General features: G+C 41.0%; 1 protein-coding gene across 3 annotated transcripts in view; it reads right to left on the bottom strand.

Annotated features, from left to right (window-relative positions):
- Positions 1–882: 882 nt before the first annotated feature.
- The window catches only part of LOC139473343 (pre-mRNA-processing factor 40 homolog A-like), a 53,053-nt gene continuing 29,671 nt past the window's right edge, over positions 883–24,264 (bottom strand). For 2 of the 3 annotated variants that reach the window (XM_071255869.1, XM_071255870.1), the window contains exons 16-25: positions 14,292–14,498; positions 13,393–13,509; positions 12,987–13,043; positions 12,586–12,666; positions 7,743–7,919; positions 7,535–7,634; positions 6,856–6,923; positions 6,490–6,705; positions 4,392–4,406; positions 883–1,640 (exon numbers count right to left, since the gene is read on the bottom strand). In XM_071255869.1, coding sequence (XP_071111970.1) covers positions 1,542–1,640; positions 4,392–4,406; positions 6,490–6,705; positions 6,856–6,923; positions 7,535–7,634; positions 7,743–7,919; positions 12,586–12,666; positions 12,987–13,043; positions 13,393–13,509; positions 14,292–14,498 — 1,137 coding nt within the window. In that variant the 3' untranslated portion in view covers positions 883–1,541. The remainder of the gene's footprint in view (positions 1,641–4,391; positions 4,407–6,489; positions 6,706–6,855; positions 6,924–7,534; positions 7,635–7,742; positions 7,920–12,585; positions 12,667–12,986; positions 13,044–13,392; positions 13,510–14,291; positions 14,499–24,264) is intronic. The other variant, XM_071255871.1, reaches the window with a different exon arrangement.

Raw genomic sequence — 24,264 nt, 5'->3', positions numbered from 1 at the left:
GATTTTTTACTTTATAAAGGTAACTGCAGAAAATGGAAATAATAACCAAGAACATGAAACTTTATAAAATTTATAAGGGCAAGTGAAAACATCGCAGGACAAGTTGTTTGAGAATTTTTTCGAGCCCTGCTTTATGTATATTACATATTTCAGAGACCCCAAAGTCTATTTTAGAAAACCGAATCTTTTAAGTTTTTACATGCCATGAAATATTATCCGTACTTCAGAGGACCCACAGAAACATACTTTCTCCTTAAATCCTGTTAATATTACCACTGTAGCTAACCTAATTATGTATTCAATACCCTAAATGTCACGAAAACAGTCACCTGAGATAGTGTTTCTAGAAATGCTCATATCAGATATCAATTGTAAACCTATCTTTCATAAAGAGAAATGGGTTGTAAACTCGCTAGTAATTTTTCTAGTTTAAGCTTTAGATATTTATTGGCCTTTTGGCATCTTGTTAGTTTAGCAGTCAGAGCCTGCTTGTTTATATCAGTCACCTATCAGCTCCAAAACCAAGCTTGGATATAACTGAAGTACTTTTTAAAGTGGTGATGAACCCAGCAAAACTTGTTTTACGGTAATTAAGCACAAATTAAAAAACATTTTTCACATATATTTTGTGTATCTTATCCAAAAGAATAAATCAGATAAGACAATTAACTTCAGCACCTGGATGAGCACTATTCAAGAAACTAGTGTCTCATCTAATAGGTGAAAATGTAGGGGAGACATTCAGCTTCATCAGTACAGCGATGTCAGAGAAAATGTTGGACAACAATAATCAGATGATGACATAGGCGGGATTTGGCCGGGTATGATAGAAAACAGACACTGCACCATGACATGGTGACCTTTACTATAACAAAACAATCATGATTAGAATGGTGTTTATTACATTTATTGTAGACACTCACAGAGGATGAAGTATGATGAAATGAAAGTGCCACTGACTTGAAACTGATTGTGAGGAATCAATGATGTCCTCATCTTGACACTGTACTTTATAGGAAAGGAAAAGAAATACAAGCAAATCTCTTCCCTTCTGCAACATCTACACTGCTGTTGGATGCAACATCAACACTGCTGTTGGATGCAACATCTACACTGCTGTTGGAAAAGCTAACATTCTGCACTCAAATAGGGCGAAAAGTGTTCACAAATAATGTGCTGGTGCGTTGAAACACAGCTATACTGGTATTCTGTAATCCATCAATTCTTTTGACCTACTGGAAGTTTCTGTCTCTTGTAAGAAAACTGCCTATTGAACTCCATTTCTCTCTTTCTGTCACCTTGATACAGTAAAGAAGATATACATTTTCTTCCCTAACCCACCAAAAAAATATTTTGGAGCTCTATCAAATTACCAGACAAACTTGTGTTCCTCCACAGGTCATCTTCAAAGACTGAAATGTCTATTCATTGTCTGTGTGTTTATTGCCTGCCACCTTGCCTCTGCAGTCTGTAAGCATGTCCACATATAAAACCCCTAAACACACCCACCCACCCACCCCACCATGACCATGTGCTGAAGTTTATAGGTCACTCTCCAGTTGTTGCAGCAGTAACCTCCTCCTCTTCTCCAACTCCCCTTCACTCAACTCACTCTCGGTGCTGTCATAGTCATCATCTCTCTGGAACAAATAACCTCCCATTACTTGTCTGGCTCTGTGGATAGGGGTACCTAGTGGTTTACATGCAATAGTCAAGTATTTAACTGAATGTTGTTTCATGCAACAGCAATCTTGCAGCTATCCTGGCAAACATGGTTGTGGCCGAACAAGGACAATCAATAGGCTACATCACACATCCTAGCCACCCAACTCACAGTTGTCTCTTAGACATGCATGGGGCACTGGGAACCACAACGGCCCCACAATCCCAGCTGAGTCTTACAACAGTGAGGATCAATATTTCTCAAATCATTGCTTACCAAGGTAATATCTGGGAATACTGTTTTACATCAAATCATAAATAATAAATAATATACTGTATATCATTTGTCAGACAAAGAATTGTTATCATGCAACCATGGTAACTACTGATGTAAATGGGAAACTTGGATTATCTTCAATCTGCACAATACATGAAGATGCTCCACCTACTCAAATTCAACATTGTTTCATCTCACTGCAAAAGCATTTATCAACTATGCATATAAAATCCTTAACATATTTAGAAAACATGTTCAACGCTCATAAACCATGTTATTTATTGAGACATCAAACCATGATATTACTCCTCAAATGTGAACAGTAATTGATTGTTTTATTGTAGTCAGCCATATTCCAGCTACCGGTATATCCTCATGGCCTGAAGGTACTGTGTCCTGGGACTCAAAAACCAGTAGATCATCAATGTCCCACTCAACCAGAAAGTCACAGCCGATGTCAGGTTTTTAGGACATGTGTGCGGGGCCTATTCTGCCCCAGATTTCCACATGTTAGATTGGGCTGGTCATCCAGAATGTGATATTCATCATCCAAAAATTAATTGTTTCTACTTCTTGTAAGGAAGGTCATTTTTCCCATTTTCCCCCACAACTGGAAGATCACCAGCAATACTGGCATGGCATCGTTCTCACCAAGTGTAACTACATTTCCCAAAAGCCCTCATGCAATGAATTCCATTCTTTAAATATCAATCAACAAAAAAAGAATGATATATGAGGTTGCCTATTTCAAACTTTTTCACATGAAATGAATTGTAGTCAACATGAATTGAATCAGCAATTACTATGTCTTCTCAGAAAACGTTCATCACCAAGAACAACAACATATCAACAATGAAATTTGTATGAAATTTGAAATTGTCCACAGAGAAAAAACAGAATAAATTTGAACGCATTTTGATTCTTCTTACACATCTCTTGAGAAATGAAACTCTGAAATGATGAATGAACTTGTCTCTAAATTACAGGCCTTAAATACTTAATCAATCAGGATTGGACCTTTGTGTCATTAATTCAACATTAATGATTATCAGAATCACCATACATTCAGACAAGAATAGAAAATAACAGAAAAGAAATCCAAGAAGAGTGTATTCAAGTTAAACTTGTATTACTTCTAAATCAGAATCTTACAAAAATAATTCAGGAGGAGTGGGCTTATAATAGGTGTTTCACTTTTCAAATGAACATAGATGATGTCTGAGCACAGTTATAATCACTTGACTGCCATCCTGTGGTAAGCTTCCCTTCCCACCAGACAGTGATTCTGGTGACTTGTTGTTGTAAATCATGCAACTAAGTGAGTGGGTGGACTCAGCCCCCAGCCTTCTACAGATAGGAAAGAAGGGCACCCTGCATCCTATAGTGAGAGAGTGGAATTAATGGACAACACCCAGTGTCGGAAGTGTTATACACAGATCACTCTGGGGGACATCTTGGTATATTCTCTCCAAACATGTCCGAAACCCCCACATGATACATGCTGACACTGTGAGAGTGAGTTCACTGAAGCATACCTGACGTGGTTCACAAATCCTCCAGGCCACATGTCAACAACAAAAGCACCTGATGGCTCTGACCAGTAATCCCTACACTGGATAATGTTGGAGAATTCCTAGTTTTTACTGTAGGATACTCCCTGACTCTTCTGAGACACTAGCTTAAAGTTGGCATACACTATTCAGCTTGTACACCCCACTCATGACAACACATTATGCTGTACTGAGCATCCATACAGGTCAAAACATAACATAACACACCAAACAAACCAGTCTATGACCACGGACTACATTTGCAATTGGCAATCAATGTTTGCCATCTGCTCTCCAGGCCAGACACTAGCATCAACATGTCAGGTACGTGAGGTGAAATTGGGTTTAACGTCATGTTCAAGAGTATTTCACTTATATAGTGATGGGCACGTGTGTGTGGCTGCTTGTACTAGTCCAGACTAATGCAGATTCTATAGAGCTAGCCCACTGAGATATCATGCCACAGTTTAGCATGAATACCCCCCTCTGACAAAGTATACAGACTCCTGAACAGTCCTTGTTTTATCCCTTTAATGATGAGTGCCAGCGTGGGTAACAAGTACCATCTTTTAACATCTTTTGGTATGATGTGGAATTAACCCCCGACTCCCCCTCTCTGGGCAGACACTCTATCCACTGCACCACAGTGGCGGTCCATCATGTGATGGAGGCGATATGTTATTAACACAACACAGAAAACATGTAACAGGGAACATCAATGCAAATGAGTGAGTGAGTGAGTGAGTGAGTGAGTGAGTGAGTGAGTGAGTGAGTGAGTGAGTGAGTGAGTGAGTGAGTGAGTGAGTATAGTGAAATCTAAGTTATTGTGTGGATGAAGATGGAGAGGGTAGTGAACTACGATGTGGTTAGAGGGGTCAATGATGGCTGATGATTCAACTAACCTTCTTGGAAGCATGCTGAAAAGGGAAAAACAGAGGATGTTATGTACGTCAGTCAGCAAGCACGTAATACTGTACATGATAACAAGTTCACTCCAGACATCCTAAACCTAACATACTTGACACCCCACTGCAATTTGTAGGTAGGTTAATTGAAAAAAAAGGAAATAATTTCTGATGAGGTTTTGAAAGGAGTGAGTAAGTGAGTTGGGTTTAACGCCTCTTATAACATTATTCCAGTTATATCACAGTGTGTCAGCTTAATGTGAGAGGAAAGCCCGAAGTGATGCAGGTATCATACGTTTACCACTTCAGTGAAACCCACGAGCACGGGTATGGTGCTGACAAACCTAGAAACATAGTCAGGGTGAACCGGGATTTGAACCTACAATCATAGGTTTCTGGCATGCCCAAAGGATGCAGATCCGCACAGCGAATCGCGGTGCCTTAGATGACTGGGCCACCCGTGCCCACGGTTTTGGTAAGAACTGTATGATGTCCTGGCAGCCATAATCCAGCTACATCCCACCTGCCTGTAAATAATCAAGTCTGGGCCGGTGTATGAGCAACAAGCTACACTGTTGTCATTTGACATAAGACAGGTGCATCGGGCCTTACAGTCTTCATCCTTTTGTAATCAGCCTGAATTCCCCCAAGGAAGAGTTTCTGACTAGTGACAGATGTGGTTAACCATTCAGGGTCACAAGAGGAGTAGGGACAGATTACTGGAAGCAAGGTTTCTCAACATTGAAAACATACCAGGGTTCTTGTATCACTATCCCCCATTATGGGGCAAATAAGAATTCTGATTGTTCATATAGTAGTGAATATGAACTATATTAAAGGAGTCCTATAAAGCCTAAGAAGAGATAGGCACTTGGGCCCGCTTTGTGTCATCAGAAAAAAATAATTACATGTGAAGCTAATACACACAAAAGACCCCTTCTCTGGTAAAAATAGCCCAGTCTTGTTAAGTATCTCTCAGATAAGCTAACATCAGTAGTTTCTGAGAAAACTTGTTCCCATTGCAGACACTATGCAACAAGTAAACTATCATGGATCAAGGGCCGTAACTCTGTAAAAAAGTAATTTATCGGACAATTTTTCGAATTCAGTCTTGACAAGTATCTCTTTGATAAGCATGCAAACATTTATTCAAGTAACTTTAGTAGTTTCTGAGAAAAGTTGTTCCCACTCAGTTGAAAAGCAAGGAGCAAGAGCAATAACTTGGTAAAACAATGAGTTTACGACACCAACTCATTTGAGATCATGAACAGTAACATCAGTATTTCTCTGACTTAGTAAAAATTTTGAGAAAATTTGTCCACTTTGAGAAGCGGATGGAAGGAAGGAAGGACAAACTCAATTCCTATATCCCTCGCCCCACTTGGTGGCGGGGAGAATAACCTGGCGCCATGTCCTGATGTACATGAAATCATACACGAAGTCTAACGTGCGATTCTCAGAAATTCTATTCTGTAGGTGGAAAAACTGATATATTGCCTCGTATACGATCCAGATGAGTTCATCTGTCAGTGTCTAGGCTCAGTATCAGCACGAACACCACAATCACAACGATGCATTGGACATATAAGACACTGTTAGATCCATCCATTCCCCACGTGCAGCATGCCCAAGCCAACGCAAGTTTGATTTCCAACAACACATGATAGCATTTCATTTATTTCAAACAATGTTGTCTGTCTATAAATGTGCTCAGTATTAAAAAGGAGGAGCAGTAATTGACATATGACATTTGGCAATCTCGGTTCCCATTACCACAACTCATTACCTGTCTCATATCCTTGTGGTAATACATGTATCATTTTCTTCCAAACAATTTTGAAAAATGTTCTACACAAGATTTCCTTTCAAACAGATTTTAGTACACAGACTGGGTTCAGATATCTCCATACTAAACCAACACACAACTGCAAAGAACCTGTTTTGACTTATAATGCTAGCCTGTGATTACTCCCGAGTTATCCTGTCTTCCTAAACAAATTAGCTCTCCGTCCATGCTGCTGTTTTTAGCAGAGACTGGAAGACTCTGTCACTAGAATCACACCCACATTGCCATACAGAGGGAAATACAACAAACCTTATCATGTCTGTCTTTCCTGGAGGACGGTGTTGGAGATTTCTTCCTACGAGAAGACTTACTATCCCTCTCTCGTTCCCTGTCCCTGTCCCGTTCTCTCTCCCGTTCCCGTTCCCGGTCCCGATCGCGGTCCCTGTCCCGGTCCCGGTCCCGATCTCTTTCTCTCTCTCGATCATGTTCATGCTTCTCATCACTTGAATAGCCAGAACGTGACGGCTGAAAAACAAACACCAGTCTTACAGATGAAGAGCTAACACACTATTGTTGCTTCATTAAATTTAATTTATAATCTGTGGAAAACTCAGTCTAGGAAATGTGGGTTACAAATTCTAGGCAGCCATCAGTGTCAACAGTGTGGGGACTTACAGATCTGGAGATATGCTTCTTCTTCTTCTTCTTCTTGTGTTTCTTGGATGTCCGTTCAGGCTCATATTCTACATAAACAAAATGCAAACTGATACTCATAGAAGTGAGGAAGGAGGACAAGCCATCAGCTTATTTCCTCATATAGGTGCTGCAACAACAAATTGCTTTTTCTTTAACATCTTTTGTCACTATAATCAGAGTAACCTGATGGTCAGTCATGGTGGTCAATCAGGTCAACATCAACTTGCAAAATGTCCACAGAATGTAACAGAAATGAGAACAACTCAACCAGTGGCTGCTAGAGGCCTCCTGATGGATGCAACCCACTATCAGTTGTAGAAATCTACAGTTTCACTTCTCCTTCACATAAGTCAGTTAATGGGATCAAGCAATATGAATGGTAGATGAAAAAAACCTCTAAGACAATGAAACTTTAACTGGTGACTTCTTCCACCCCCTGGGGATAAAGGGCAACAAATGTCCCCAAGCAAACTATGCTTGACATAAGTGATGACAGGTGTCCAGACTTGGTTGAATGTGTGTCATTGTGAACTCCAACAGCGTTGATTGTTGCTCATAGTCTCAATCACAGGATCATCTCGCCCAGACTTGATTATTTATAGGCTGTGGTCCTGTAGCTGGAACAACAAACAATACACAATACACAAACAAACCTAACCTCTGTCTGAAGGTGTTCCGGGACTGGGAGACCTGGACTCAGAACGGGATTTCTTCTTCTTTTTTGCTTTGTGTCTTCGATCGTCTTCTTCTGAATCACTCTGAATAAACAAATAATATTCAATTATTGTGACACAACATAATGTAGTCCTGAATCAAAGACAGCCAACAGGCAGTTTAATAATGACATGTCTGTACAAATGACTTACGGAATGTGACCTTGACCTTGACCTCTTGACCTTGTGTTTCTTTGATTTCTTTCTCTTTGCATGGTGGTGCCCACATGTCTCCTCATAGGCAATGACATACTCCCTGAACAGTCTCATTCGCTCAGACTCAAGAGTGATTGCCTCAAAAGCTGTCTCGTGTTCTAACTTTGATCTTATCTGGAACAAAGAGAGATTCCTCTGCTATGAATCAATATCGTTTCTTTGATTAGCACATGAATGCTTCAGTGTTCCATAATGTGAAACCAAAATCCAGCCCAAGTGTTTACATTACCATTACCAAGGTCATTGTGACATACTGTATATTGAATTAATGCATCACCCAGACAGCCAGTTTACACACATCCATGGATAGTGTACACAGAGATTGGTAGTCAAGTGTCTTTCCATAAACCTTAACTTTACATAGTATTACAATTTGTCATTGCACAGTTACAGGTGTAGGTAGTGTTGGCAGCAGACCCAGATGTAGGTGTAGGTAGTGTTGGCAGCAGACACAGGTGTAGGTGTAGGTAGTGTTGGCAGCAGACACAGGTGTAGGTGTAGGTGTAGGTAGTGTTGGCAGCAGACACAGGTGTAGGTGTAGGTAGTGTTGGCAGCAGACACAGGTGTAGATGTAGGTAGTGTTGGCAGCAGACACAGGTGTAGGTGTAGGTGTAGGTAGTGTTGGCAGCAGACACAGGTGTAGGTGTAGGTAGTGTTGGCAGCAGACACAGGTGTAGGTGTAGGTAGTGTTGGCAGCAGACACAGGTGTAGGTGTAGGTGTAGGTAGTGTTGGCAGCAGACACAGGTGTAGGTGTAGGTAGTGTTGGCCACAGACACAGGTGTAGGTGTAGGTAGTGTTGGCAGCAGACACAGGTGTAGGTGTAGGTAGTGTTGGCAGCAGACACAGGTGTAGGTGTAGGTAGTGTTGGCAGCAGACACAGGTGTAGGTGTAGGTAGTGTTGGCAGCAGACACAGGTGTAGGTGTAGGTAGTGTTGGCAGCAGACACAGGTGTAGGTGTAGGTAGTGTTGGCAGCAGACACAGGTGTAGGTGTAGGTAGTGTTGGCAGCAGACACAGGTGTAGGTGTAGGTGTAGGTAGTGTTGGCAGCAGACACAGGTGTAGGTGTAGGTGTAGGTAGTGTTGGCAGCAGACACAGGTGTAGGTGTAGGTAGTGTTGGCAGCAGACACAGGTGTAGGTGTACGTGTAGGTAGTGTTGGCAGCAAACACAGGTGTAGGTAGTGTTGGCAGCAGACACAGGTGTAGGTGTAGGTAGTGTTGGCAGCAGACACAGGTGTAGGTGTAGGTAGTGTTGGCAGCAGACACAGGTGTGGGTGTAGGTAGTGTTGGCAGCAGACAGAGGTGTAGGTGTAGGTGTAGGTGTAGGTAGTGTTGGCAGCAGACACAGGTGTTGGTGTAGGTAGTGTTGGCAGCAGACACAGGTGTAGGTGTAGGTGTAGGTAGTGTTGGCAGCAGACACAGGTGTAGGTGTAGGTAGTGTTGGCAGCAAACACAGGTGTAGGTGTAGGTAGTGTTGGCAGCAGACACAGGTGTAGGTGTAGGTGTAGGTAGTGTTGGCAGCAGACACAGGTGTAGGTGTAGGTAGTGTTGGCAGCAGACACAGGTGTAGGTAGTGTTGGCAGCAGACACAGGTGTAGGTGTAGGTAGTGTTGGCAGCAGACACAGGTGTAGGTGTAGGTAGTGTTGGCAGCAGACACAGGTGTAGGTGTAGGTGTAGGTAGTGTTGGCAGCAGACACAGGTGTACGTGTAGGTAGTGTTGGCAGCAGACACAGGTGTAGGTAGTGTTGGCAGCAGACACAGGTGTAGGTGTAGGTAGTGTTGGCAGCAGACACAGGTGTAGGTGTAGGTAGTGTCGGCAGCAGACACAGGTGTAGGTGTAGGTAGTGTTGGCAGCAGACACAGGTGTAGGTGTAGGTAGTGTTGGCAGCAGACACAGGTGTAGGTGTAGGTAGTGTTGGCAGCAGACACAGGTGTAGGTGTAGGTAGTGTTGGCAGCAGACACAGGTGTAGGTGTAGGTGTAGGTAGTGTTGGCAGCAGACACAGGTGTAGATGTAGGTGTAGGTAGTGTTGGCAGCAGACACAGGTGTAGGTGTAGGTAGTGTTGGCAGCAGACACAGGTGTAGGTGTAGGTAGTGTTGGCAGCAGACACAGGTGTAGGTGTAGGTAGTGTTGGCAGCAGACACAGGTGTAGGTGTAGGTGTAGGTAGTGTTGGCAGCAGACACAGGTGTAGGTGTAGGTAGTGTTGGCAGCAGACACAGGTGTAGGTGTAGGTAGTGTTGGCAGCAGACACAGGTGTAGGTGTAGGTAGTGTTGGCAGCAGACACAGGTGTAGGTGTAGGTAGTGTTGGCAGCAGACACAGGTGTAGGTGTAGGTAGTGTTGGCAGCAGACACAGGTGTAGGTGTAGGTAGTGTTGGCAGCAGACACAGGTGTAGGTGTAGGTAGTGTTGGCAGCAGACACAGGTGTAGGTGTAGGTAGTGTTGGCAGCAGACACAGGTGTAGGTGTAGGTGTAGGTAGTGTTGGCAGCAGACACAGGTGTAGATGTAGGTGTAGGTAGTGTTGGCAGCAGACACAGGTGTAGGTGTAGGTAGTGTTGGCAGCAGACACAGGTGTAGGTGTAGGTAGTGTTGGCAGCAGACACAGGTGTAGGTGTAGGTAGTGTTGGCAGCAGACACAGGTGTAGGTGTAGGTGTAGGTAGTGTTGGCAGCAGACACAGGTGTAGGTGTAGGTAGTGTTGGCAGCAGACACAGGTGTAGGTGTAGGTAGTGTTGGCAGCAGACAGAGGTGTAGGTGTAGGTAGTGTTGGCAGCAGACACAGGTGTGGGTGTAGGAAGTGTTGGCAGCAGACACAGGTGTTGGTGTAGGTAGTGTTGGCAGCAGACACAGGTGTAGGTGTAGGTAGTGTTGGCAGCAGACACAGGTGTAGGTGTAGGTAGTGTTGGCAGCAGACACAGGTGTAGGTGTAGGTAGTGTTGGCAGCAGACACAGGTGTAGGTGTAGGTGTAGGTAGTGTTGGCAGCAGACACAGGTGTAGGTGTAGGTAGTGTTGGCAGCAAACACAGGTGTAGGTAGTGTTGGCAGCAGACACAGGTGTAGGTGTAGGTAGTGTTGGCAGCAGACCCAGATGTAGGTGTAGGTAGTGTTGGCAGCAGACACAGGTGTAGGTGAAGGTAGTGTTGGCAGCAGACACAGGTGTAGGTGTAGGTGTAGGTAGTGTTGGCAGCAGACACAGGTGTAGGTGTAGGTAGTGTTGGCAGCAAACACAGGTGTAGGTAGTGTTGGCAGCAGACACAGGCGTAGGTGTAAGTAGTGTTGGCAGCAGACACAGGTGTAGGTGTAGGTAGTGTTGGCAGCAGACACAGGTGTAGGTGTAGGTAGTGTTGGCAGCAGACACAGGTGTAGGTGTAGGTGTAGGTAGTGTTGGCAGCAGACACAGGTGTAGGTGTAGGTGTAGGTAGTGTTGGCAGCAGACACAGGTGTAGATGTAGGTGTAGGTAGTGTTGGCAGCAGACACAGGTGTAGGTGTAGGTAGTGTTGGCAGCAGACACAGGTGTAGGTGTAGGTAGTGTTGGCAGCAGACACAGGTGTAGGTGTAGGTAGTGTTGGCAGCAGACACAGGTGTAGGTGTAGGTAGTGTTGGCAGCAGACACAGGTGTGGGTGTAGGAAGTGTTGGCAGCAGACACAGGTGTTGGTGTAGGTAGTGTTGGCAGCAGACACAGGTGTAGGTGTAGGTAGTGTTGGCAGCAGACACAGGTGTAGGTGTAGGTGTAGGTAGTGTTGGCAGCAGACACAGGTGTAGGTGTAGGTAGTGTTGGCAGCAAACACAGGTGTAGGTGTAGGTAGTGTTGGCAGCAGACACAGGTGTAGGTGTAGGTGTAGGTAGTGTTGGCAGCAGACACAGGTGTAGGTGTAGGTAGTGTTGGCAGCAGACACAGGTGTAGGTGTAGGTAGTGTTGGCAGCAGACACAGGTGTGGGTGTAGGAAGTGTTGGCAGCAGACACAGGTGTAGGTGTAGGTAGTGTTGGCAGCAGACACAGGTGTAGGTGTAGGTAGTGTTGGCAGCAGACACAGGTGTAGGTGTAGGTAGTGTTGGCAGCAGACACAGGTGTAGGTGTAGGTAGTGTTGGCAGCAGACACAGGTGTAGGTGTAGGTGTAGGTAGTGTTGGCAGCAGACACAGGTGTAGGTGTAGGTAGTGTTGGCAGCAGACACAGGTGTAGGTAGTGTTGGCAGCAGACACAGGTGTAGGTGTAGGTGTAGGTAGTGTTGGCAGCAGACACAGGTGTAGGTGTAGGTGTAGGTAGTGTTGGCAGCAGACACAGGTGTAGGTGTAGGTAGTGTTGGCAGCAAACACAGGTGTAGGTAGTGTTGGCAGCAGACACAGGTGTAGGTGTAGGTAGTGTTGGCAGCAGACCCAGATGTAGGTGTAGGTAGTGTTGGCAGCAGACACGGGTGTAGGTGTAGGTAGTGTTGGCAGCAGACACAGGTGTAGGTGTAGGTGTAGGTAGTGTTGGCAGCAGACACAGGTGTAGGTGTAGGTAGTGTTGGCAGCAAACACAGGTGTAGGTAGTGTTGGCAGCAGACACAGGCGTAGGTGTAGGTAGTGTTGGCAGCAGACACAGGTGTAGGTGTAGGTAGTGTTGGCAGCAGACACAGGTGTAGGTGTAGGTAGTGTTGGCAGCAGACACAGGTGTAGGTGTAGGTAGTGTTGGCAGCAGACACAGGTGTAGGTGTAGGTAGTGTTGGCAGCAGACACAGGTGTAGGTGTAGGTAGTGTTGCCACCTGTGTCAGGGTATAACACAGCATATACTTACATCATCCCACTTGGTGTCAATATCTATGGGTGGAGACAGCTGTTTCAACAGAGTCTTGAAAGATCCCTCCAGTCGCTTCAGCTGGAAACACAGGATTTAGTGTTAGACAGACTCATGTACTTGCTATTAAAGCAATTTAAAGTGACATACATAGATAATCGTGATATATCCCAGTCAGATAACAACATAAAGTGTCAACAGTTCTGACCAGTATCAGCTGACCTCTTAGGGAATTAGAAACATTGCAGCTATCTTTGTCTGAGGTCTCAATATAAATAGTTTCAATATGAGTAACCAAAATGTCTTGATACCGAAATAAATACAAGTAACATCAGTTTCTTCAACTGTATCACCGATGTGACATGCCATAACTCTATGAGTACTTGAGGTGAGACATATACCTTCCTGGCCTCATCCTTCAGTCTCTCTTTCTCACGAGCCTCAGCCTTCTCTATCAGCTGCAAACATAAGATATACAGAATATGTTCACCTGTAGTTTCATCAAGTGATATCATTCATAAAGAGAGAGATTGACTTAACACAGCTTACAGTATTTCAAGACCAAAGTGTCAGGGTTGTAGATGTTTGGTAAAACCAGTGTAGAAAGGTATGGTGCTGACCGGTCAACCAGGAATCATATCAAGATCGGGGCACTGGGATTTGAACCCTCTGAACATTGAGGTGCGGAGCCTCAGACCACTGGTTTAACCCTGAACCATCAACAAAAGATCATGTATGTCATGACTAGCCACTGACAAAGTTATGATACTCCCAACCTAACATGAGGTCTGATCCTGTGATACATACACTATTATAGGTCAGCTTGATGTTGCCGGTGTCAAGGCTGATAGCCCGTCTGTCACTGCTGATGACAGCTGCAAAGTCATCGTATGTCGTGCTGACCTCCACCACAAAGCCCTTCTCCTGTTTTTAAACAAGCACAGTGTATGACATTAAATATAGTAGATCTGTGAAAGAAACACATGTTCAATACCCGATTGTACTTGGGTGTAATGGAATGATGCAGAGAGGTGGTTACTTCGGGGCCATGATCTGGGAAATTAGGTTAGGAAAGACGGGCGAGATGCAACAAGACTAGAGCACATCAGATGTATAAAGCCAGGGTATCTTTTCAACTGGAAAACCAAATAACAGTATTCATTCTGACAAGTCTCCTTGAATTTCTTCAGTTCTAACCTTTATCACATATCACCATCTGGCCCTGTAAGTGAAATGTGTCAATATATCAGTCCATTGTTTTTTCCTAGTCTCTGACATTAAACAAACAGTAATTTTACCTCACTGAGTCTACGACTGTTATATGTCTAGTAAGCACAGCTGTGATAGTGACACTGATTGTTGTATAAAATCCACATGCCTCAGTACATTCTAGCAAATACTGCTCCATCATTTCACAGTCTAGGTCATTATATCCAGATAATACTGATCAAAGGACTGCCACTAATTGAGGAAGACTGACTTTGCTGACTGGCTGTTCATTGTTGCAGGAAAGGCCCAATCTTTACTTATGATCACTGGTGGAACATCTGCACATAGCTAGAGGGACAGTTATTACTCAGGTCAGGTTATTTAGCATATAGTATTTAAAAGAGATACTTCATGTCAAATATCCTCAATAGTCCCAAGGCCTTCAAGAAGAAGAGCTTATATCCCTGCCAGTTATTAAGTGTGTGTACTGTACTCACTCGGAGAATCTCCTTCACTATCTTCTTCTCGTCATGGAAGCGGGCCTTGAGGTCCTCAACATAGAACTTGAACAGGTCGAGCGGGGTTGAGCCAGGCTGTCCCAGCATCATGGTGAAGCGCAGGTCTTGACTAATGATGGGATACAGGTCCATCCACAGAGACATGGAGTTGAGCTTGCCCTGGTCGTGCAGCTCGTCCAGTAGAACCTGCATGTCAACACAGATAATGTTAGATGAAGCTACAACAGAGACATGGAGTTGAGCTTGCCCTGGTCGTGCAGCTCGTCCAGCAGAACCCGTATGTCAACACAGATCATGTTAGATGAAGCTTGTGTGATGCAAACATAAATGACTATCTGTGGTGGTTCCAGAGAATTTGAAAATGTCAAACTTAGCACCAGACAGGTGGTGTCCACATGCACCAAACAACAGATCAGGTGGTGTCCACATGCACCAAACAACAGATCAGGTGGTGTCCACATGCACCAAACAACAGATCAGGTGGTGTCCACATGCACCAAACAACAGATCAGGTGGTGTCCACATGTACCAAACAACAGATCAGGTGGTGTCCACATACACCAAACAACAGATCAGGTGGTGTCCACATGCACCAAACAACAGATCAGGTGGTGTCCACATGCACCAAACAACAGATCAGGTGGTGTCCACATGCACCAAACAACAGATCAGGTGGTGTCCACATGCACCAAACAACAGATCAGGTGCTGTCCACATGCACCAAACAACAGATCAGGTGCTGTCACCCACTGTCACCATGGTCACTATACATGCTGAACACAGCTTGGAATAACACAACTGGCAATTGATGAACACTAAAAGCTATGGCAATGGCTTGCTATGAACTCACAATGCCTTTGTATGCTATCACTCACTCTGGTAGTCTGGGAGGGAATCCCAGCTGGGACTCAGCCCCAAAAAGTATGAGAATCTGTACTTTCCTAAGAATGTGTTATCCTAAATATAACATTTATTCGGTTTGCCTTCAATAAATCAAGACAACACATAATAACAGGAATTCCAGTTTGACTAATGTTAAAGATATCCTCATGTCAGGTAAAATTTCAGGCTTTTTAAGGGTGTCACTGTTTGGGCTAATAAATGTTTCAGGATAAATTGCATCCCTAAGAAAGCCGTTGTAGATGTGATCTCATTGATAGTTGTGAGCACACATCTAGGTGCACAGCTCTGTCCATCTGAGGCAGCTTCATGTAGAATTATTGTTTGTACAGAAGGGCATGTTTCAACAGAAGGGTTTGTAGGTTCATGCACAAATGTAAAAGCATGCAAAGTTTCCTGAAGTGGTTGGATAGATTAGAAGTAAATTATCAACTGTGATAAATAAGAAACATAACATTATCATTTTCTTATTCATGATTTGAACATATGCCAGAAATAAATAAACTATCCCCCTTTGTATCTGACTATATCACTGTATACAAGCATCACCTACCACACAACAGATAATGCTGGGACGTACATCATGGCGTCACTACAACTGTGATGAAGGCCTCACTTTCTCTAGCCCTTAAACCTCTTTATGACCACTCCCTTACACAGATGAAAGGTAATTGTCATCAACTCAGCTATCACGTATAATGTGCCATGAAATGTCTGCTGCCTATTTTTATGAACTGAAGAAAATAACTTTGCCAGAGGAAGAAACACCAATTTCTGGGGACATTTTTCACGACTTTTTCTTTCAAAACATTTGGTACACGTCCAACTTTATTTCTCAGCATCATTTCACAAATGTTGGCAAGACTAAAGGAGGAGAAAAGCACCTGCTTCTTCTTGGCAGATACATTCTCCATGCAGTGGAATGAGGATCCTTGAGAACACAGTGACAGGGCCACAGTGAGTGCTGTGACGGAGGCATGTGGGGGTGATGTACATTACAGGCTGTCTAGCTCCCACATACCAGCATAACATGTCACCGCGGGACTGTGTAAGCCAACTCCAAGACCTTCTTCCTTTAATTACAAGAGCAGGTGCAGGCTGAGATAATTCAATTCTGTCCCTCTTCTTTGTTCAAGCACCACCGCATATTTAATCTGACGACAGCTACGGGCCACGGAAGCAAGTGCAACTTTGGTAACAATTATAGTGATTACACACATAAAACTGTCATCAGTTCTGACATGCCTAAAATTTAGGTATGTTTTTTCATGTGAAAGGATAAGAACGTTCTCTTCTTCTGAGACTTGAATTGTCTATGATGGCGACGGGCAGTATTTTTCAGAATAATTAGAACTGTTTCTATGGCTTATTGATTTGTTGTACATGTGACTCAATAGCACCGTTTGTGTATTAATCAATGGTAAAAAACAGCAGCGCCTTGTAACAGTTCTGTCCAAGAAATAGTTCTATTGCGTGATGGGTCTAATTCGGCAGTTACACTGACTGATGTGTCTCAGAAGCAAAAGTTGCAATGAGTTGGTTTTCAGTTGCTTTTTGAAAGTATTTCAGTTAGATCACAGTGTGTCAGTTTAATGTGTGAGGAATGCCCCATGTACAATTACCACTCTGTGGAAAAGCTGATTAATATACCTCTAGGCCTACAGACAGGGTGGGTTTCACTGTACACGGGGACAAAATGTCAGTATACATGAAATCATCCACATGACATTATTAACATTTATATGTTTATATTTCACAGTGTAAATGTAAATGATTAATGTTTCTGGGTCAAAAGTTTTCGTTCGTTCGTTCGTGAGTGAGTGTTTTATGTCGCTTTTAGCAATATTCCAGCAATATCACAGTGGGGGACACCAGAAATAGGCTTCACACATTGTATCCATGTGGGGAATCATTGTCATGAAACAAGGGGACATGAGGGAATGGATAACAGCACAGCCATTGTCAGAGATCCCCCCAGTCAGCCCGGAGACAAGGTCACTAAACGAATAAACTGACAGTTGTCCCCACAGCACAGTCTCAGGACTTGACATTGATGCTGCTAATTAACTTAGTAAAACAGGCTCATACTGAACAATGTCCACATGTCCACAGGTTTCCATTCACTCAGCTATAGACTTTTTGGAAACATGTCTTTGAAAATAATGGAATTCTTTACATTTTTTGTTATATTTTGCAAAGAAGTATATCATTAACTTTGTTTATTTGATGAAGCTTATTACGGTGACAAACATCAATGCCCAGCATTTTAAAACTTTAATTTGAATTTGCAAATAGTTTCAACAAAACAACATCACAAAGATTTTATCAAAATGTGGTGTTATCATTAGAAGAAACACACCATGCCAAATGTCATATTCATGAGTCAAGAAAGAAGTCAGTAAAGAGCACCCAAAAAGAACAACGCAGACAAGATACATATCCCTTGTATATTCTGTTGTCAAAACTATAACTCCAATATGCTATGTCTATACAATCTAAACTATCCTTGCTATCTGCAAACTGCAGAGGCTTAGCTGATAAGCTAAAAAGAAAAGAGGTTTTTAATATTTGGCGCAAACGAAATTTTGATGTCATCTGCCTTCAAGATATTCATATAGATAAAAATCAAGTGAACATTTTTAGGAATGACTGGGGCCTTGAGTGTATTTTCGCTCCCTTCAAGTCTAATGCCCGCGGGGTGGCTATTCTTTAATTCCATCGAAATGTCTATTCATAAGGTTATGATAGATGATGATGGAAATTTTATAATTGCTGATATAACCACTAAAGGAATAAGATTGACCTTAGCTACTATATATGGGCCTAATTCTGATCTCCCATAATTTTATCATGATATCTGTAATGCCATTGATGGACTTGATAATAAATCGATTATAATTTGTGGGGATTGGAACCTCATTCTTGATCAATCTCTAGATCTGGAAAACTATAAAAATATTAACAACCCAAATGCTAGAAAAACGGTTCTAGACTATTTATCTCAGTTTAACCTACATGATGTTTGGCGTGAACAGAGCGGCTGTTAGAAAATTTACATGGTGGAAACATAAACCCAGACAGCAAGCTAGGCTAGACTTTTTTCTGGTTAGTGAAGATATTTTAAAGGGGCACTGATCTAACGCCATTCCCCGGACTGGTTGTTGCCTTTGTTATTGTTTTTTCCCCCGTGAGTACCCGGATGATACGCAACGCAACTGAGCGTGACCAGAGACTGGGCTACCGTCTGCAAGGACAGCTAAATAAACTTGGAGGCTGGAGGCAATATTTGTTTTACGCATTTTTGAATAAACACTGATTGGCTAAATGTGATCTATAAAGATTCAACAAAGGGCGCATGTTAATTAATTTCTTCAGCCTAAACAAACAGACAAATCCAGGTTTGAAGTGAGGTGAAATGTGCGTTATGTAATATGCACGTGGCAGCCCAGCAAGAGATGAATGATCAGTTGATTTACTTTTTTAGGTAAATCAACGGATCGTTACTAGTCATCAAAGGATTAACAGAAAATACGTTGATTGATTAATCACTGTTATCTGGCACAGTGGATATGTCAAAAGTGAGTGTTTACATGTCTAGGTTTACTAAAACAAAGGGAATACACTCATATCATGGCGTGAAGTGCCGATGTAAAAACAACATACTTTGTTCAAAGGGTTAACTGATAATACGCTGATTGGTTGCTCATTGTTATCAAACTCAGTGGATTTTTTAGGAACCGTGGACGTAATGTAAATAGTTGTCACGTGGCCTTTCTCAGCCAACCTTTGAGACTTGACACCTATGTGAAACACCTGAAACAATCCAAGTGATCAGTTGAGAAACGAACACTGGTTATAATATCCCAAAACGATATATATCTTTTAGAATATTTGATAGTTACAGAGACACATGACATCGAATAAGTTATTTTGTATAGCTGCAGATGAGTGGGACATTATTCCTTTGTGTGGATATTCACGGATACATTCCTCGAACAAGGACGCTGCCTATTTATACACATAAATTTGGTAAGTTGTAATTATGGTATTTGCATTTTGTTTTCCTTCATTTGAACCGATTCGTTCTTGTTTCTCTACGTCTTGGTTGGGAAATTCTTCAATACGCGATAGACGTTGTTTTCACAGGTCATTTCCTTTGTAAGCGTGTATAGATTACCGTCAATTTGTAAAATGTGATTCTCTCAGGCAATTTATAAAATGTGTAAATATTTCAGTCATTTTGACTAAAAAATCTGTCCAGATTGATTAAGACAATCAAAAGGGCCTACAAACATCACAACAGATTATTATGTAGGTAGGCTTAGAAGCCAAACAACATAGAAATGTACTTTTCAACGTAACATTTTCAGTCTCTTGGTGATGACATTAAACATCAAAATGTTTGGAATTCGTTATCATAATAATACAGATGGAAATGTTTTTCAGTCACTTTGTAAAATAACTGAATATTTATACGTTTAATAAATATGTTACACATTTTGACAGTAAAAAAATATACACACTATAAAAAAAGCAATGCTCAGATGAAATATTTACTTTGTGTTGCAAGTCAAAATAGTGTAAACGAAAATCGCAAAATTACCAAGCAAGTGACTTATCAAAACTTCGTCACCATTACCGATGCTACCCACAAAGATACCTACATTTCCTTATTATCTCGAAAACTGTATTTCATTTTGTTGATCAATTACTACCGGTATCCATAAAAGTGACTAATGCGCTTGCGAATGGCGCAACAGAGGTCGCGAGCTAGTCTAGATTTCTGCTCTACGTCCGGGTACTCACTGGGAAAAAACAATAACAAAGGCAACAAGCAGTCCCGGGGAATTGCGTTAGATCAGTGCCCCTTTAAACCTATCCTCTGCTGCTGACATTCTCCCAGGTTATAAATCTGACCATTCGGGTATTTCTTTATGCCTAAATGATTCTCTGATAAATAATAGGGGTCGTGGATATTTTAAATTTAACACTTCCCTTTTAAGAAATAAACAATATGTGGATATGGTTACGACTGTTTTAGATGAAACAAAACAACAATATGTGCATCCATCTTATAGATCAGACCATTCTACTCCTTTTGATGATTTGGATTTAAAACTGAATATACCTGATTCCCTATTCTTGGAAACCTTTTTAATGAATTTGCGAGGTAAAACAATTTCTTTTTCCTCATATTTGAAAAAGAAAAGAGGAAAGAAATTGGGCGATTTAGAAAAAGAAACAAACCAATATGAAAATAAAATTAGAGAGGATTTTCAAAATATTTCTGAAGAAGCTTTAAGTAAATTATCTGAATCAAAAAAGGATTATGAAAAAATTAAAGAAGAAGAAAGCTAGATAAATGCTTTTAATAAGAGATTACAATGGTATGAGGAGCGAGAGAAACCAACTAAATACTTTTGTGGTCTTGAAAATAGAATTTTTACAAATAATATCATCTCCTCTTTGATTAATAGTGAAGGTGAGGAACTGAATGATACAACTCTCATCATTAAAGAACAAGAATCATTTTATAGAAACTTGTACCAAAAAAATAGTTCAGTAGATACTGACCCAAGCCTGATGTTAAACAATATTCCAATTCCCAAACTAGAGAATGATATCAAACAGGCCTTTGAACAGCCGTTATCCTTAAACGAAATTGGTAAAGCTACACTTGCAATGAAAAATAATAAGAGCCCAGGTCTTGATGGCTTCCCAATTGACTTCTTTAAATTTTTCTGGAAAGATTTAAGAGTCTGGATATGGAGATACTTTAATCACGCGTACCATTCTAATTCTTTGACTTCTACTATGAACTGGGGCATGATTACTTGCATTCCAAAAGCAAATAAAGATAGAAAAAGATTAAAAAATTGGCGTCCCATTACTTTATTAAATGCTGTATATAAGATTTTAAGCTCTTGTATTACTAATAGAATCAAGCAATCTTTAAACAAATTAATTCATTGTAATCAATCAGGATTTATCCCTGGGAGATGTTTAAGTGATAATACTAGATTACTTTACGATATCATATTTGAAACTAAGAGACTTGACAATAAAGGTACCTTGATACTCATTGATTTTGAGAAAGCGTTCAACACCGTGAATAAAGATTTTATTTTCCTCGTTCTGGAAAAATTTGGCTTTGGGCCAAATATGATTAAATGGATACATATACTCATATCTAATGCCTCTTCTTGTATTGTCCAAAATGGCTACCTCTCTAAATTTTTCATGAATGAAAGAGGTTGTAGACAGGGTGACCCAATTTCCCCCTATTTGTTTCTTTTCGTAGCTGAAATTCTCGGTATCATGATTCGTAATAATGAAGATATAAAAGGTTTACTTCTACATGATATTGAACACACATTTGGCCAATATGCTGACAACACCCAACTTTTTTTAGATGGCTCGGAAAAATCATTAAAATCAGCCATGGATACACTTGAAACTTTTTACAAAATCTCAGGATTAAAAAGGAATTTTGAAAAAACCAAATCAATATGGATAGGCAGTATGGCTGGTAGCAAAGTCCGATTTTGTCCTAACTTAAGCTAGATTGGCATGATGGCAACTTTGAAGTTTTGGGCATATGTTTTAATGTTGACTTAAAAGACCTTTGGGTAATCAACACTAAAAAACGCCTTGATAATATCTATGGTCTTATAAGCAAATGGAAAAAACGTAATTTGACTTTGATGGGTAAAATAACAGTTGTTAAGACTTTAATTCTCTCTACCCTTGTACATATTTTTTCCGCTCTCCCAAATCCATCAAAAGCTTTTATTGATCAATTGAATAGAATTCTTTTTAACTTTATTTGGGGTGGCAAAAGAGATAAGATTAAGAGGGATTATTTGAAAAGGAATTATAGTCAAAGTGGATTGAAAATGACTGATTTGCCCAAATTTATATCATCTTTAAAAATTTCATGTTTAAAAAGATATTGCGAAAAAAACATTAATTATGACCTTGCTAGTTTTCAGCTGGCTCATATCTACACTTTAGGTGCCAGTTTGCACAAAAATTGGGAAATTGTAAATCCTTTCTGGAAAGATACCCTTATAGCCTGGAGTGACTTTATGCATTCATATGACTTTGAAGACTTAGAAAAAGCAGAAATTGCTTCCCAACCCATATGGTTAAACCATTATTTTAGAGAACCAGTATTAATTTTTAATGACTGGTTTAAAAAAGGTATAGTTACGATAAAAGACTTGTATGATGAAAACGGATGGATTCCTTTCCCACGTTCACAACAACTTTATGATCTTAAAGGAACTTTTCTCGACTATAACCGTATGTTTTTTAATATTCCAAGAAGTTGGAGACAAAATATTGATAAAAATCTACATTCCTCTTCTAATCTCACAGTATCTCCTTGAATTTATGATCTTACACGTTCTATCAAAGGAACAAAAGTGTTTTATAAAAAACTGATAGGGAATTCCCTCCCTCTCCCTAAATCTTGTTTGAAATGGGAAAATCAGCTGGGTTGTTCTTTTCCATGGAATCAAATATTCAGTGTATATTGCCATGGGTTAAGGGACACAAAACTCAGGGATTTCCAGTTTAGATTTATTCATAAAGTAATATTTACCAAACGTGAGTTATTAAGAATGAAACTTATTAATAACGATGAGCGTTCTATGTGTCATACTCACAAAGAAAATGTTTTTCATGTTTATATTGAATGTCATGTTGTTAAGAACTTCTGATCAGATTTCTGTATTTACTTGACTCATATCTTGCATAGAAAAATCCTTATAACTGACAACGAGCTCCTCTTTGGTACCTCTGATGTACTAATTAACCATTTGATTGTAGCTGCTAAAAGATTGATCTTTGTCCAGTGTATTAAGAATGAAAAGGTTGACTTTGTTGCTTTTATGAACACAACGTAGAAATAACGACTTCTCTGCCTTTAATAGAAAATGGGCTTTGTTTACTCAATATGCTCAAACTGATGTACCATAAATACTGCATCTTCTTAATTGTATACATAAATATGCCTTCATCTGTAACATGATGTGGATTATGCCTTCATCTGTACCATGATGTGGATTATGCCTTAGGCCTCCTCTGTACCATATCCTTTTGAGAAGTACCTGTATTCATAAAGCTGTATTGCTTTCCGAGTGCATATGTATCCTGTGTATATGACTGAATAAAAATTTATTAAAAAAAAAGAACAAAAAAAAGAACAAAGCTCTTTCCAATGCAAAGGTCAGTGTCAGGGTACTGTGAGAGTCATGTACCCATAAGTAGTCCATTACAAAAAAGGGACACCTCTTTGAAAAGCTGTAGGTCACTTACCCTAGCTCTGTGGCCTAAGCAAAGAGTGAGTGAGTGTTTGATTTTACGCTGCTTTTAGCATTGTTCCAGCAATATCACGGCGGGGCACACCAGAAATGGGCTTCACACATTGTACCCATGTCGGGAATCGAACCCGTGTCTTCGGCGTGACAAGCAAACGCTTTAACCACTAGGCTACCCGACCGCCCCTTAAGCAAAGAGTAATTTGGCTTTGACCAGCCATGGGGTAACTGACACATGTGTCACATTGGCCAAAACAGTCTGAACTTGTGTCGCTGTTTACCCTTACACCTCACTGTGTAGGATGGTTAGACTTGGCCTGGACCATAAGACTGACTCACACAGAAGCATTCATTGTTTGCACACAGATATTTCAATTCATACCTCCATGAACAGAATAAAATACAGTCAACCCTTATAAATTGAATTTGACAATGAAAACATGAGTTATGAACAAAAGTTGATTAAAAACAATTATATAAAGTTTATTGAGACTGGTCAATCAAGGCAAAAGGCAAGAAGAAAAACTTTTACGAATCAGGCAAATATGTCCGAGAGAAGGCGGCTGTTTCAAATGACATGGTTAGAATTCGCCAGATTCAAACATTAGTCTCATGAAACTGAAAGATATTGCTGGGAAAATGCGAGTTTGGAATTGAACTCAAAGAAACCCAAAGAAAACAGACGACATGAAATTTGATATGCTAACCCTGAACAGAAATCTAAACCT

The sequence above is a fragment of the Haliotis cracherodii genome, unplaced genomic scaffold, assembly GCF_022045235.1.
Source record: "Haliotis cracherodii isolate W230 unplaced genomic scaffold, xgHalCrac1.p SCAF_28, whole genome shotgun sequence".
Taxonomy (NCBI): Eukaryota; Metazoa; Mollusca; class Gastropoda; order Lepetellida; family Haliotidae; genus Haliotis; species Haliotis cracherodii.
Note: the sequence above shows the minus strand (reverse complement) of the source record. Positions and strands in the feature narration are given on the sequence as shown.